This window comes from Scyliorhinus torazame, chromosome 30 (genome assembly GCF_047496885.1).
Source record: "Scyliorhinus torazame isolate Kashiwa2021f chromosome 30, sScyTor2.1, whole genome shotgun sequence".
NCBI lineage: Eukaryota > Metazoa > Chordata > Chondrichthyes > Carcharhiniformes > Scyliorhinidae > Scyliorhinus > Scyliorhinus torazame.
Window position 1 is genome coordinate 10,960,649 of NC_092736.1, and position 17,353 is coordinate 10,978,001.

Consider the following 17,353-nt stretch of genomic DNA (forward strand, 5'->3'; position numbering starts at 1 on the left):
GGTAGAAAGAGGGAGAATGCAAATGACAAGTTGCCAGTTCATCATCAGAACTCATCTTCCTCCATTTAGGTTAAAGGGATACTTAACACAGCACATTTAAAATTAATTCAATGGGGACTGATCGTTGTCATTTTCCTGTTTTGTACAATCAGTGCTGTTGGGCACAGACCGATCCCATCAGAACACCTAATGCTATGGCAGCACGGTGTTGCAGTGGTTAGCACTGCTGCCTCACGGCGCCAACGTCCCAGGTTCGATCCCGGCCTTGGGTCACCCTCCGTGTGGAGTTTGCACATTCTCCCCGTATTTGTGTGGGTTTCGCCCCCACAACCCAAAGATGTGCAGGGTAGGTGGCTTGGCCACGCTAAATTGCCCCTTAATTGGAAAAAATGAGTAGGGTACTCAAAATCTGTAAAAAAAAAGAAACACAAAGAACACCCAACGCTTAAACCAAATGTCAATAGCTAGTAGCTTCAAAGAATATTTTAAAAAAAAATTAGAGTACCCCATTATTTCTTTTCCAATTAAGGGGCAATTTAGCGTGGCCAATCCACCTAACCTGCACATCTTTGGGTTGTGGGGGTGAAACCCACGCAGACACGGGGAGAATGTGCAAACTCCACACGGACAGTGACCCAGGGCCGGGATTCGAACCCGGGTCCTCAGCGCCGTGGGCAGCAATGCTAACTACTGTGCCACGTGCCACCCTAGTAGCTTCAAAGAATGCCTGTAAAATACCGGCTGCTGGCACTCTCAAGCCCATGTGTGGCGCTAACTTTATTGAAATGACTTGACAAGCACCATTATCTACAGCAGGTACCCACACCAATGCCACATCCTTGGACGGACAGGGTGTGTTTTAGGATGGCTTCTCAAACTCTACTTCCTGGGTGAGCACTTACCAGAGACTGGCTGTCTATTCTCATTACAGACACAATAATTTATCTTGAGGGTAATCTGATGATTACCATTTACCCACTGCAGTTCACTGTGAGACAATTCTGCTTCCTACAATTCATCCGGCGCTTATATTGTCTCCCTCAACTTTTTCGTCCACCCTTCGTGGCTGTGCCTGCAACTGCCTGAGTCCGAAGAAAATTCCTTTGCCAAACCTCTTCCCCACTCTCACCCTTCCTTCAAGAAACTCCTTCAAACCTACTTCTACGAGGAAGTGTCCCGAAGTTTCCTTTGGCTCAGTATCAATTTATTTTTTGTCTTGCGATACTCCTGTGAAGCGCCCTGGGACATTTTACTAATTTAAGAAGGCACTGTGCAAATGCAAGTTGAAATCCTATCTCAAGTGTGTCGAATTGTACAGATATGCATCCAGCTACAGAATGTGTAAAACAGAAGGAGAATGCATTTGGACACCAGAAAATGTGTCAGGCATGAACAGAAAATCTTCCAGTTTATAGAAAATCCTGAAATCAGTTTAAGCTTCACTGTATTTTATTTTATAAACAGTGAAAGTGTAAAACAGCAGTACAGTAAACTACATCTATTCCTCAGTTCCAAAATGGGCACCTCATTTCACAAGGTAAAGTGACAATATGTCAGTGTACGTATTAAAGGCACCGTGCGACATTCAATCCCATTGGAAGCAACACAGGCAAAAACACACTAGAACAATCAAGTCAACAGTTCAATGGCTAATCCTGCGAGAGCTTCAAATGTTTTTGACTGCAGGGGCAAAGGCGGCAAACACAGGAGGCATTCATTAAAAAGGAAACAATTTTACAAACCTTCAAAGTTTTAAAGGCACTTCACCTTCTATATATCTGGAAGAGTGCTGAATTAACAGGCTAAGGCATTAAAATTGAATAACATTGTAAATAGTGACTCAAACCACCCCCCCCCCCAAATGTGGCCAAGCCTTCCCACCCCATTACATGGTCGACACAGTGGTTAGCACTACAGCGTCACAGCACCAGAGACTGGGTTCAATTCAGGCCTTGGGTGACTCTGTGGAGTTTGCACATTCTCCCCATGTCTGCGTGGGTTTCCTCCGGGTGCTCCGCTTTCCTCCCACAGTCCAAAGGTGTGCAGGTTAGGTATATTGGCAGTGCTAAATTGTCCCTTAGGGTCCAAAGATACAAGTTAGATGGATTGCCAAGCTAAATTGCCCTTTAAGTGTCCAAAGGTTGGGTGGAGTTACAGGGATAGGGTGGGGGCTTGGGCCTAGGTAGGGTGGTCTTTTGAAGGGTCAATGCAGACTCGATGGGCTGAATGGCCTCCTTCTGCACTGTAGGGATTCTATGATTACATGGCAAATAAATCAACAAGTAACAGGCAAAACATTTGCACTTCCCATCATAGAGCCTGGCATCAAAGGAATCTCATGGATTCAAGTCTTCTAAGTCTCTCTCTTTATTTGCTCAAACATCTATCACTTGGAAAGTGCAAAACAGAATTAACTAGATTCCTCTTCATTCAGTTATTGTAGGGCTTTATATTTCACCATTACCGAGCAGAAAAATGTTCTCTAAAAGTATCACCATGCTGTAAGGAACATGCCAATTACTTCAACAACTATGCTGTTGGTTTTGTGTTGCATACTAGATTAGTTACACACTAGATTATTAATGAACCTTCTGAACCTTGCCTCTCGCCTGAGATGTGGTGATCCTCAGGTTAAATCACCACCAGTCGGCTCCCCCTCTCAAAGGGGAAAGCAGCCTGTGGTCATCTGGGACTATGGCGACTTTACCTTCTGCACACTAGAACAACTCTCAGGTTGATTACAATTTATCACAAATCTGCAAAGTATTTTCACTTTAGTTTCCCGGAGTGAATGGCCAAATCTCCGATCTCGAAAGTGGTCACACATACTTGCAGAGCGTTGTAATTTTGCTACCATTTAAAATTATTCAACAGTTTCTAGATCTGAGGAAAGGACACTGCCTCAGTCGCTCGGCAGCAGGTAACTTGGGCATTGCTGAAAAAAAGAGACAAGCTGTTGAAGCTTTTAGTCTTGCACTCGCCAGGACAGGTGCAAGAATTTTTCTTTTTCTTATAAATTTAGAGTACCCAATTCATTTTTTCCAATTAAGGGGCAGTTTAGCGTGGCCAATCCACCTACCCTGCATATCTTTTGGGTTGTGGGGGCGAAAGCAACGCAAACATGGGGAGAACGTGCAGACTCCACACGGACAGTGACCAGACAGGTGCAAGAATATTGGGCGGGATTCTCCGGTATCCGGCGGGCGGGCCGTACCAGCGCCAAAGAGTGGCGTGAACCACTCCAGCGTCGGACCGCCCGGAAGGTGCGGAATTGGTGGGGCTTTACAGCGGCTGGTGCGGAGGAAAAGAGTGCCTCCATGGTACAGGCCCGCTCGCAGATCGGCGGGCCCCGATTGTGGGCCTGGCCACCGTGGTCCCCTCCGGGGCCAGATCCCACTGCACCCCCCCCGTCTCCCCCCCCTATCCTCCCCCCCACCCCCTCCCCGAGGACTCCGCAGGCTGCCCGCAGAGCCAGGTCCCGCCGGTACAAACCTTGTGTAATTTACGTCGGTGGGACTGGCCGAAAACGGGCAGCCGCTCAGCCCATCGCAGAGCGGAGAATCGCTGGGGGCGCTGCCAATGGCCACCGACCGGCGCGATTCCTGCCCCCGCCAAAAAACCGGCGCCGGATAATTCGGCAGCCGGCGTCGGGACGGAACTCATGCCGCCCCCTGGCGATTCTCCGGCCCTGCGGGGGGTCGGAGAATCCCGCCCATTGAATTTCAGAGAGAGCAACAATTTATACTGCAGGAGAAAAGGTTGCTGATTGGTTGGCAAGTTGACTCTCCATTGCGACACCACGGTCATTCGGAGTTGATTGGGGTTGGCAGGTTGACTCCATGACAACATCTCGACCAATCAGAGTCGACTTGCCAACCAATCAGCATCCCTTTCTCGTGTAATATAAATTGATGCTCCTTTTGAAATTAGGCGTTCTTGCAACTGTCCTGATGCGGGCATTCAGAAATTTCTGACAATGAGCGGGGTTCTCTGGCCTCCCAGCCACGTGTTTCTTGGTGGCACGCTGTTCGCTGGGGGCAGGATTCTCTGCTCCCGCTATGGTTGATGGGAATTGCCATTGATGCCACTCCGCGCCGTCGGGAAATCCATGCACAGGGGTGCGCTGCCTGCGGTAAAAGAGAACTCCGCCCTAGAGAATAGCTGGAGAATTCCAGCCAACATGATTCTTTTATTCAGCAATGCCGTAAGATTCTAGGTTAATCAGATAACTTGTGGTTTGGCCATGATTGTCGCACACTTGTGCAGCATTTGATGGGTCTATACATGGATCTAGAGGGGTTTCATCAATTCTCATAACGTCAGGATCCTCAAATTAGCTTGAAACACTGGAGGCAGAGAGTTTGATGGGTTTGGCAGCAACCTCTTAGCATGAAGTTCTCTTCCTAGCAAAGGTTAGCTATCCACCCCATCTCCAATGCAAATACTATAGCATGTGTAAATGTAATGGCAACATTTTAACCCTCACATCAGCTGGAGTCATCTCAGCAAGGGACATCTGGCTGAGATCATTTCCAAACATTCTGGAGTATGCTACGCCAGAGTGCGTGATTTCAGACCTATGATTAGCTACCTCATTGAGTAGTGAGCCTTAAGAGTGCCCAGCTTCATTTCCAATTCCCTCGGCACAAGAGTAGGACATTCCCACCCAAATATTCTGTGCGTTGAGCTATAATTGCATTGCAGCAGCAGTGATCACAAGCAATAAAACTTTTTTAAAAATCAGTAACGAGGTTGCAGGCAGCATGGTAGCATAGTGGTTAGCACTGTTGTTTCACAGCTCCAGGGTCCCAGGTTCGATTCCCGGCTTGGGTCACTGCCTGTGCGGAGTCTGCACGTTCTCCCCGTGTCTGTGTGGGTTTCCTCCGGGTGCTCCGGTTTCCTCCCACAGTTCAAAGATGTGCAGGTTAGGTGGATTGGCCATGCTAAATTGCCCTGAGTGTCCAAAAAGGTTAGTTGGGGTTACTGGGTTATGGGGATAGGGTGGGGGCGTGGGCTTAAGTGGGGTACTCTTTCGAAGGGCCGGTGCAGACTTGATGGGCCGAATGGCCTCCTTCTGCACTGTAAATTCTACGTTACTAATATAAATCATGCAGGAGAGAGTTCTTTTTTTTTTAAAAAGCAAACTTTTGGAGAACTGTGATAATATGGTGTTAAAATGTTTGATAATTCTTGGCATTTTCAAAACAGATTTCAAAACTTTGCGTATTATTTTAACAGTTCCTGAACTAGTCAACCCAATGTATAGAATTTGAAGAAATTGCAGAATTGAGTTTTCTTTTCCAGATTCTTAAGACTGTAGGACAGAATAGTTTCATTAAAAGAAATTTACCACCTGTAATGATTGACAATGCTCAGGGAGATTTGATGTATCTCTTTAGAGAGCACACTGCACTCAATTAAACAGTGTAAGCTCTCCAGAGCGACTTGTTATGTCAGTCACTGTTTGTAAAAAATGCAAACCTGTCCATATCACCATCAGTAACAGGACCCAAGAGCTAGAAAGGTAAGTAAACCATACTAGAAATATATAACCACTAAAAAAATGATCCCTAGTGTTGATGTAGGTTAGTTGATGAATACAAATTGTTCTTTAAATGTACAATATGGTCATAGGGTTGGGAGGACTGTTCGGAAACGGGCTTGCAGAGCCACCTACTGGCCAGAGTCTGTAACTACACCGTGACTGTTGACATGGCAAAATCGAATGGGAGAAATGTGACCAATCATTGCATCAGGAAATAATGTGCAACCTATGCACGGGTTTTTTCCCCCCTCCAAACTACACGGTTGACCAGCTGCTGAAGATTACATCAACAAGGGGCTCTGATTTATACAGGATCCTACTACGCCTTTTCACACAGTTCTGATTTAACAAAACTATCTGTGCTGAGTTTGGAGGAACCTTTCAGCTCCCCGTTTGTAATTACATCAGTAGCGGACCTCCTGCAGTTCACCAATGAAGGATTGTTCAGGAGGGTGTACATCAAGCACCATCTCGCCTGAGCTCGTTTGGACCTTGTCGTCTTCGCATTTTGGTGATGAGGCACCAACTGAATTCCTGCCGTAAAAAGACAAACAAACGCAGATACATAGTTCACAATGGCTCATGGACACACAAAAGCTCCCATGTGCAACACGTAGCAAAACGTACAGCAGTATAGGAAGTGGAGTTATGTAAAATTAAGGAGTTTCTCTGCAGTACAGGTGGAGCAGCAGGCCAATGCAAAATTGTGGCTCTTCTGCACCACTGGTGGTGGGAGGTTGCAATTACAGCATGACACATTTACATAGGCAGTTTACATTATAACACAGTAATTTACAATGGAATGGGTGGCAAATTGAGAACCTAGAGGTACAGGTGGGCATAATATGGTAACATTTTATTATACCATAGTTCAAATTAGCTACTGGACAAATTTAAATTTAAAAAATAAATTTAGAGTATCCAATTATTTATTTTTTTCCAATTAAGGGCCAATTTAACATGGCCAATCCACCTAGCCTGCACATCTTTGGGTTGTGGGGGTGAAACCCTCGCAGACACGGGGAGAACGTGCAAACCCCACACGGACATTGGGCACTTAAAGCCCATTAACTACTGTGTAGCTCCAAACTGCATTGTTTTAATTAGTCACCTATCACTGGGGCTGGAACAGGTTTTTCTGGGGTGAGTGGAGGCAAATTTCCTCACTATCTAACAATGTTAGTCCCTGGTCTGGGTGGTCTTCTTTAAAATAAATTTAGAGTACCCAATTCATTTTTTCTAATTAAGGTGCAATTTAGCGTGGCCATTCCACCTACCCTGCACATAACATAACATATTAAGAACATAAGAACTAGGAGTTGGCCATCTGGCCCCTCGAGCCTGCTCCGCCATTCAATGAGATCATGGCTGATCTTTTGTGGACTCAGCTCCACTTTCCCGCCCGAACTCCATCACCCTTTATTCTTCAAAAAACTATCTATCTTTATCTTTGGTTACATAATTACATCTTTGGGTTGTGGGGGCAAAATCCACGGAGACACGGGGAGGATGTGCAAACTCCACTCAGACAGTGACCCAGGACCAGGATCGAACCTGGGACCTTGGCGGCGTGAGGCAGCAGTGCTAGCCATTGCGCCTCCGTGCTGCCCCTTGGTCTGGGTACTCTTGACATAGACCCCTAATGTTGATCTCTTAGATTTAGAGTTTTCCCCATGTCCGGTGATGTATGAGGCAGACAAGGCTTGTGCTTATTCCCACAGCTATCTTTTCCTGGAGCACATCACTAGCCCGTGGCCGGAGGAAACACCTCAAGGGGTGCCACCCGACATCAAAGCTTGGTTCAGCAGACTCACGTTGAAGTCCGCTGAATGGTGCATTTAGCTCTCCCGCTCTTACCGCCAGCCATTGCCCTGTTTGGAAGGGTTTTGCAGGTTGACGCTCAACCAGTTTGGACGCATTATGAACGCACCTTCCTTGGCCGTCAGGTGGGTTTCGAACCCGGGGCTTCGGGCTCAGAGGCAGGGGCGCTATCCCACTGCGCCACACTTTGTTGAGCCCAAAAACAAAAACTTTCAAAAATAAATCTCCCAATTAGGTTTCCACCGTTTTCCCTTCCACTGAACCGTCACTGACCTTCTTCAACAGATTTGCCATTATCACTGCAGCTTCTCCCAGAGCACTGGGACTGGAGAATGAGGAAGCAAAAGGCTTTCATCACTGGATGGGACTGACCGGCCTCCACCTCCAGGAAGCTAGAGTAACAGCGATAGCCTGCAGAAAGAACACAAATGGCGATTTTCAATGCAGCATTCAATGGCCTCATCTGCTATTGGTTCCTAGCTGTTCAGTAAATCACAAACTCTGAGATTCAAGGGACTATTTTTTCTTTCATGGGATATGGCATGGTTGGGCCAGGCCAGCATTTGTCGCCCATCTCTAATTGCCCTTGAATGGAATGGGTTGCAGAGAAGTTAAGAGTCAACCACATTGCTGTGTATCCGCACTCACATGTAGGCCAGGCCAGGTAAGGATGGCAGATTTCCTTCGCTAAAGGGCATTAGTCATAGAATCATTGAATTTACAGTGCAGAAGGAGGCCATTCGGCCCATAGAGTTTGCACCGGCTCTTGGAAAGAGCACGCCTTCCAAGACCACACCTCCACCCCATCTCGGTAACCCAGCAACCTCACCCAACCTTTTTGGACACTAATGGCAATTTGTCATGGCCAATCCACCTAACCTGCACATCTTTGGACTGTGGGAGGAAACCGGAGCACCCGGAGGAAACCCACACAGACGCGGAGAGAACGTGCAGACTCCGCACAGACAGTGACCCAAGCCGGGAATCGAAGCTGGGACCCTGGAGCTGTAAAGCTTCGGTGGTTGGAAAAAATGAATTGGGTGTTCTAAAATTTTTTTTTTTTTAATCTGTTAAGAAAAACAAGAATTTTGGAATGATAAAGTCATGTTGTTGGTTTGTGTTGCATCAGGATTTAAAAATTAAAAAAATAAAATAAATTTAGTGTACCCAATTAATAATTCCCAATTAAGGGGCAATTTAGCGTGGCCAATCCACCTAGCCGGCACATCTTTGGGTTGTGGGGGCGAAACCCACGCAGACACGGGAGAATGTGCAAATTCCACACGGACAGTGACCCAGAGCCGGGATCGAACCTGGGACCTCAGTGGCGTGAGGCAGCAGGGCTAACCCACTGCACCCCCATGCTGCCCTGCATCAGGAATTTGACGGGAAACATTGGATCAAATTGTCTGCGGACAAACACTTCAAGACCAGTTTCGGTTTAAGCAAAAATCACAAACCTTCGCGTACAGCTTTGAAAATAAGCACAACGCATGTACAGTAAAGAGGTACTAACGGAGGATAAACTAAACAATAATACAAGAGAATATGAAAGCAGCAGCTTCGGAGGGTTACCTGGGTCCAAAAACTCCGCCCCACGATTTATAAGGCTAAGGTCTAATCGACAAAAATGAACAATGTTGTACAGAGCTGTAAAGACCACTCTCCACACCCCGGCAATGACCCCGATCAGGACATTGAAGGTGAAAAGCAGGTATGTGAAGATGTACAGGCTTCGTCTAGAGAGAAAGAGGAAGACAACACATTAAAGGTATGTACACACACACCAGCTTTTATATACAGTCAAGACGGTCGTACATGAATGAAAAGGTTGGGTCGGGACTGCACCCATGCACTGATCAAACAAGTGACTGCCTTAGTGCAAAGGTTGGAGTGTCAGTGATGGGCAGCTGCTGGAATCTCGTAGCTTCGTTGGTCAGGTACAGACAGAACACAAAAATAAATATTGTAACGAGTATTGCCTGGGTTGGATCAGAATTCTGGCTTTGGAAGGTCTGCAAACTGTGGGAGTCAGCATTCACACTTCAAGCTATAAGGTGTTGAAAGGTTCCGATTCATGTTGGAGCCTGGTCCAGGATTCGGCTAGTCAAGTCAATTGGTCTTCAAACCTTGTGCTCTTTTTAAGTCCTCATTCCCTCCTTCAGGCCGCTGCGTCCAATGACAGGACATTCCGATGAAACATTCCGGACGATGGAATAGGCAATTGCTTAAAACACACATTTCTCACATTCTCCGCGTGTTTGCGTGGGTTTCGCCCCCACAACCCAAAGATGTGCAGGTTAGGTGGATTGGCCACGCTAAATTGCCCCTTAATTGGAAAAAACAATTGGGTACTCTAAATTTATAAAAGAAAAAGAAAAAACCTCACACATTTCTATTTAGTTATTCTGGGATTGAGGAAACAATTTTCAGACTAGTGCTATTGCTATTCAAACAGACTGCACACACCCACGTTATAATAATAATCTTTATTGTCACAAGTAAGCTTATATTAACACTGCAATGAAGGTACTGTGAAAAGCCCCTAGTCGCCACATTCGGGTAGACAGAGGGACAGTTCAGAATGTCCAAATTACCTACCAGCACGTCTTTTGGACGAGTGGGAGGAAATCGGAGCACCCGTTAAAAACTCGCGCAGACACGGGGAAAACGTGCAGACTCCGCACAGACAGTGACCCAGCCGGGAATCGGACCTGGGACCCTGGCACGGTGAAGCCACAGTGCTAACCACTGTGCTACCATGCTGCCTTAAACCCCCATGCTCAAAGGACATCATCAACCATTAATAAACCCCATCTCTGGTGGGATTCAATATTGAACAAGGCTGGGATTACTGGTCTTGGGCGGAAAGGGAACATTTGGAGAGCGACCAAAAGCCAAGGCCGCTATGTCACACAACACTACCTGGCCAATCCACAAGCATTGCAGGTCTGCAAGGGCGTGCAGGTTAGGTGGGGTTGCGGGGATAGGGCAGGGGAGTGGGCCTAGGTAGCTGCTCTTTCAGACCGAATGGCCTCCTTCTGCACTGTAGCGATTCTATGACTATCTTTGGACTGTGGGAGGAAACTGGAGCACCCAGAAGAAACCCACGCAGACACGGGGAGAACATGTGAACCCACACAGCCACCCACGGCTGGAATTGATCCCGGTCTCTCGCGCTGTGAGGCAGCAGTGCTAGCCACTGTGATGACCACATAATCATTTGTAATGCTGATTGAGGGATAACTATTGGCCAGATCACCTGAGGGAAACCTCCCAGTCTTCTTCACATAGTGCCATGGCTTCTTTTGGCAGACAGTTTAACATCGCATCTGATAAGATGACCTCCGACAATGCGGTGCTCCATCAGGATTGCACTGGGGTAGGGCAGCACAGTGGCGCAGTGGTTAGCACTGCTGCCTCACAGCGCTGAGTCCCAGGTTCGATCCCGGCTCTGGGTCACTGTCCGTGTGGAGTTTGCACATTCTCCCCGTGTTTGCGTGGGTTTCGCCCCCACAGCCCAAAGATGTGCAGGCTAAGTGGATTGGCCACGCTAAAATGCCCCTTAATTGGAAAAAATGAATTGGGTACTCTAAAATTATTTTTAAAAAAGGAGTACACTGGGATATCAACCTGCATTTTGTGCTGGAGTTGGACTCAAACCCACAATCCTGTGACTCAGAGATAAGATTCTTTTTAAGTTACTTGTGCATGGGACGTGGGTGTCTAAGACTGGGCCGGCATTTATTGCCCATCCCTAATTGCGCTTGAAGGGGCATTAAGAGTCAACCACGTTGCTGTGGATCTGGGGCGGGATTTTCCCCTACCCGGCGTGGCAGGGGTCCCGGCGGGATGGAGTGGCGTGAGCCACTCCAGCGTCGGGCCGCCCCAAAGGTACGGATTTCTCCGCACCTTTTGGGGCCAAGCCCTCACCTTTAGGGGCGAGGCCCGCACCGGAGTGGTTGCTGTCCCGCCGGCTGGCGTGGAAGGCCTTTGTCACCAGGCCAGCCGGGGCCAAAGTGACTCCGGCGGCTGGCGGAAGTCCGCGCATGCGCGGGAGCGTCAACGGCTGCTGATGTCATCCCCGCGCATGCGGGTCACCTCGCGGAGGCTATAGCCGACGCAGAGGGGAAAGAGTGCCCCCACGGCACAGGCCCACCCGCGGATCGGTGGGCCCCGATCGCGGGCCAGGCCACCGTGGGGGCACCCCCCGGGGCCAGATCGCCCCGCACCTCCCCCCAGCACCCCCGAGCCTGCTCGCGCCAACTGGTCCCGCTGGTAAGGGAGGTGGTTTAATTCACGCCAGCGGGACTTCGGCCCTTCGCGGGCCGGAGAATCGCCGGGGGGGGCCCGCCCACCAGCGCGGCGCGATTCCCGCCCTTGCCGGTGCCAGAGAATTCGGCGGCCGGCGGAGGTGGGATTCACGCCACCCCCCGGCGATTCTCCGAGCCGGCGGGGGGGTCGGAGAATCCCGCCCCTGGAGTCACATGTATGCCAGACCAGGTAAGGACGGCAGATTTCCTTTCCTAAAGGACATTAGTGACCCAGATGGATTTTTACGACAATGGACAATAGTTTCATGGTCATCGTTAGACTTTTAATTCCAGATTTTCATTGAATTCAAATTTCACCATCTGCAGTGGTGGGATTTGAACCGGGACCCCAGAGCTTTGACAAAGAGTCGCCCAGTCACGAAACGTTAGCTTCCTTTTCTCTCTACAGATGCTGTCAGACCTGCTGAGATTGTCCAGTATTTTCTGTTTTTGTTCCCAGTGCATTACCCTGGGTCTCAGGCTTACTAATCCAGTGACAATACCAGTACGCCAACATCTCCCCGCCAAACCACAGCTGGGAAATGGATCCAACAGAATAGCAATCAACTAAAATGAAAAATAACAACAACGCTATACCCAAGAAATACTCCCGCAATCATCAAAAGGTCGTGTACCTATTAGTGATGTCCAGGTGTTTTCCATCTTTCTGAAGGAACAGGAATCGAGCTAGCAAATATTGAATCAGCACGACCAGGATCAATGTTAACCAGAAAGGCCTTCGGGAGAGGGAGAGAAGATAGAAGAGATTGAAAAGCAGAAGAGCTCATTGCACATACAAATCAATCGCCCTCAATTCGAGGCCCATCCAAAAATAACCAGAGATGACGCAATGATGCAAAACCCGAGTGCAAGCATGTTGGGGGTTTATGGAGTTGAGGAAAGGCCACATTTATACGCCAATAAAATTTAAATCCAGATCGGCAGGAAAGATGCTGCCTCGAACTGGCCTCAATTTCCCCTCCAGAATTATGGGCTGGCTGAATCCAGCTGGGTTGTCATGTTTGGATATTTGGTGGACTCAGTTTAGAATCTTCGATATTTTGGCGCTGAATTTAGTGTTCGATTGTCTGGAAAGGCGAGCCATCAGGGGAAATGTAATGTCTGCTTTGGGGGATGGTCTTGGGTGGGCGGTGTTGATGTGATCTTATGGGAGATCCATTCAGAATTAAACCCTTCCGGTAGACTCTGGAGATCCTTTGGCGGAGTGGGTAGTTTCTCTGCCTCTGAGCCGGAAGCTCCGGGTTCAAGTGCCACCCATGACAACCAAGGAAGGTGCTTTCATAATGCAGGTTCATAAGATATAGGAGCAGAATTGGGCCATTCGGCCCATCGAGTCTGCTCCGCCATTCGATCAAGGCTGATCTCATCCTGGCCTTAACTCCACCGTCCTGCCCATTCTCAGTAACCCTTCAACCCATTACCAATTAAAAATCTGTCTAACTAGTGGCAGCACGGTGGCGCAGTGGGTTAGCACTGCGGCCTCACGGTGCCGAGGTCCCAGGTTCAATCCCGGCTCTGGGTCACTGTGTGTAGTTTGCACATTCTCCCCGTGTCTGCGTGGGTTTCGCCCCCACAACCCAAAGATGTGCAGGGTAGGTGGATTGGCCACGCTAAATTGCCCCTTAATTGGAAAAAATTAATTGGATACTCTAAAACAAATGTTTTTTAAAAAATCTGTCTTACTCCTCCTTAAATTTAGGTTGATACAAATCTTTCCAGCACACACCAATGCCAGGCTATCAGAGTGGGAGCAATTCATAGAATCCCTACAGTGCAGAAGGAGGCCATTCGGCCCATCGAGTCTGCACAGACCCTCTGAAAGAGCACCCCACCGTGGCCCATTCCCCGGCCCCACCCCCGTAACGCCTTTGGACTCGAAGGGGCAATTTTGGGTTGCCTATCCACCTAAAGTGCACACCGTTGGAATGTGGGAGGAAACTGGAGCACCCGGAGAAAACCCGCGCAGACACGAGGAGAACGTGTGAACTCCAGACAGACAGTCAATCAAGGCCGGAATTGAACCCATGTCCCTGCCGCTGTGAGGCAGCAGTGCTAACAACATCCCACCGTCCGCCAATTCCTGTTCCGCCACGTGATGGAAAGAAAATTGGAGTCTTTGCCAATGCTATTCATAGCCCCAGAATGCAACATGCTTGTTGCCACGGCAACCTGGACCCCTTGAATGACCTGTAACAAACCACTCATGGAGAAGCTTAAGATGCTTAAAGGGCACAACCTTAAAATTAGAGTGTAAGCTGTTCAGAGCTGATGTCAGGAGGCAGGTCTTCACATGAAACTTACTGGAAATCTGGAGCTCTCTTTCCTGAAGTGCTGGTGAAGAGGTTGATTGAAAATTTTAACAGGGGGAATTAAAAAAAAAAAATTAGAGTACCCAATACTTGTTTTCCAATTAAGGGGCAATTTAGCATGGCCAATCCACCTACCCTGCACATTTTTGGGTTGTGGGGGTGAGACCCACACAGACACGGGGAGAATGTGCAAACTCCACACGGACAGTGACTCAGGGCTGGGATCGAGCCTGGGGCCTCAGCATCGTGAGCAACAATGCACCACCCACTTTTAACAGAAGGAATCATAGAATTTAGAGTGCGGAAGGAGGCATTTGGGGCCCTCGAGTCTGCACCGGCCCTTGGAAAGGGCACCTAATTAAGCCCACACCTCCACCCTATCCCCGTAACCCCACCTAAACTGTTTTGGAGACCAAGGGCAATTTAGCATGGCCAACCCACCTAACCTGCACATCTTTGGACTGTGGGAGGAAACCAGAGCACCCGGAGGAAACCCACGCAGGCACGGGGAGAACGTGCAGACTCCGCACAGACAGTGACCCAAGCCGGAATCGAACCTGGGACCCTGGCGCTGTGAAGCAACAGTGCTAACCACCGTGTCTAGGTTTGTAAGGCCTGGGCATTCAGGGTTATGGAACCACGACAGGTGAATGGAGCTAAGTTATAGATAAACCATGACCTGTTTGAATAGTGGATCTGGTCCAAGGCCTGATTGGTCTATTTCTATCAGGCCATGAAAATAAAGGACAATTCAATCATCCCGACCTTCCAGCCAGGAACCATATTTACAGGAATTGCAGGGCAGGAACATGCAACGGCATTGTTCAGGGTGCTTTCTCTCAGTGTAGATTGGAGCATTTAATTTCCCCTTAAAAACAAATCTTCAAACACAGCTGTCCAGCATGAGTCAGGAAACCATATTTAATGCTGGAGGGTATTTGGTAGCCAGTGCCCGAAAGTTTGCAAGCAAGTCCGTCAGCTTCAGCGAGCCTCACCTTTTGGGTGGGGAGATGGGGGCCCCCCCCCCCAACAGCGAGTCGAAATAAGGCAAGATATTAGCCAGGGACAAAGTCAGGAGGAAAATCCGAACATGTGTGTAATTTAAGGACTTTGAACCGTTTACCAACAAGGACATGGGACGTTTCTGAACATTTACACTCACCACATGTTCTCCAGGACCCTGAAGACGAGCAGTTTATGCCCTTGGAGGACAGGAACGACAATGAGGAACGCAAACAGTAGGAAACATATGAAGAATACCACCTGCTGGATGAGGAGGCCTAAACGGGAGATTCACAATAATGAGACAAGATTTTTTTTTGAAAAACATAAATTAGCACTGACAAAATATTCACGCCCTCCCAAGCTGTTCCTCTGCCAACTTCACCATGTACAGAAAAGGATCCGTTTTTAAAACATGTATTCGTGGGAGGTGATTGCCTTTGGATTGAGTGGCTTGATTGGGCTATTTCAGAGGGCAGTTAAGAGGCAATCACATGTCTGTGGGTCTGGAGTCATATGTGGGCCAGACCGGGTAAGGACGGCAGATTTCCTTTCCCAAAACGGCATTAGCGAACCAGATGGGGTTTTTACGACAATGATTTCATGGCCATCATTAGACGTTTAATTCCAGATCGTTATTCAATTCAAATTTCACCATCTGTGGTGGTGGGATATGAATCCAGGGTATTATCCTGGGTCTCTGGGCTACGAGTAATAATATCGCTACACCACTGCCTCACCCCAACATACCAGCTCACTCTCAGACATACAAAGACCTCACCATCTTTGCAAATGCGGCAATTCGTCAATGTGTCAATGATTCCGCGATCCCAAGAATGAATTAAAAACAGTTTAGAAATCGGGGATTATACTTTTTTATAAAATATATTTTTATTCGGGTATTTGCAATTTTTTTTTATAATAAGAACACGACATAAACATGGTACAATAAACATTTCCACCCCATCACAATCTTCACACACACCAACCATACAGCAACAATCCGGCCCTCCCCCCCCCCCCCCCCCGCCATACTGCATCTGCTGACATTTTAATTTCCCCCGAGAAAGTCGACAAACGGCTGCCACCTCCGGGTGAACCCGACCATTGACCCTCTTAAGGCAAACTTTATTTTCTCGAGACTGAGAAACCCAGCCATGTCACTAACCCAGGTCTCTACACTCGGGGGCTTCGAGTCCCTCCACATTAACAAGATCAGTCTCTGGGCTATCAGGGAGGCAAAGGCCAAGATGTCAACCTCTTTCGCTCCCTGAACTCCCGGCTCTTCTGACACTCCAAAGATCGGCACCTCCGGACTCGGCACCACCCATGTTTTTAGCACCGTGGACATTGCCTTAGCAAAACCCTGCCAAAGCCCTCTGAGCTTCGGGCGTGCCCAAAACATGTGGACATGATTTGCTGAGCTTTCTGTGCACCTTGTCCGCTACCCCAAAAAAACCTGCTCATCCTAGCCGCTGTCATGTGTGCCCGGTGGACTACCTTAAATTGTATCAGGCTAAGTTTTAACAATAACATTCCATTTATTCACGGTGCCGAGGTCCCAGGTTTGATCCCAGCTCTGGGTCACTGTCCGTGTGGAGTTTGCACATTCTCCCCGTGTCTGCGTGGGTTTCGCCCCCACAACCCAAAGATGTGCAGGGTAGGTGGATTGACCACGCTAAATTGCCCCTTAATTGGAAAAAATAAATTGGGTGCTCTAAAGTTAAAAAACAAAATTCAATATATTGAGTTAGCAGCCCAAGGTTACAAAAAAGTGTTTGAAGAAAACAAATTAATTGATAGCAAATTCAGTCCAACAATATACCGAGTGGCTACCTGTAGTTTAGACAATTGCCTTCACTCCAGAATCATGTTAAATACCTCAAGAAACCTATTAAACTCTTTTTTTTCTCAATTTAGAGTACCCAATTATTTTTTCCAATTAAGGGGCAATTTAGCGTGGCCAATCCACCGACACTGCACATCTTTGGGTTGTGGAGGTGAGACCCACACAGACACTGGGAGAATGTGCAAACTCCCGGGGCCAGGATCGAACCTGGGACCTCGGCACCGTGAGGTAGCAGTGTTAAACACTGCGCCACCACACTGCCCTGAGAAACCTATTACATTCTAACAGGACTAGACATGGTAGATGCATTAGGGTTAGGGTTGGAAGGATGTTCCCGATGGCAAGAGGGCCTAAACTAAGGATCACAGGTCACAGTCTAGGGATATGGGGTAAACCATTGTGGACTGAGATGTGGAGAAATGTCTTCATCCAAAGATTGGCGGAGCCTGTGGAATTCACTGCCACAGAAAGCAGTTGAGGCCAAAACATACTT

The 17,353-nt window shown here is 48.1% G+C and overlaps 1 protein-coding gene across 1 annotated transcript in view; it reads right to left on the reverse strand.

Moving 5' to 3' along the window:
- Positions 1–1,431: 1,431 nt before the first annotated feature.
- The window catches only part of stra6 (signaling receptor and transporter of retinol STRA6), an 83,140-nt gene continuing 67,218 nt past the window's right edge, over positions 1,432–17,353 (reverse strand). Inside the window, exons 14-18 of the mRNA XM_072492809.1 lie at positions 15,172–15,289; positions 12,315–12,416; positions 8,942–9,105; positions 7,640–7,777; positions 1,432–6,079 (exon numbers count right to left, since the gene is read on the reverse strand). Of these exons, the coding sequence (XP_072348910.1) occupies positions 5,865–6,079; positions 7,640–7,777; positions 8,942–9,105; positions 12,315–12,416; positions 15,172–15,289 (737 nt within the window). The 3' untranslated portion in view covers positions 1,432–5,864. The remainder of the gene's footprint in view (positions 6,080–7,639; positions 7,778–8,941; positions 9,106–12,314; positions 12,417–15,171; positions 15,290–17,353) is intronic.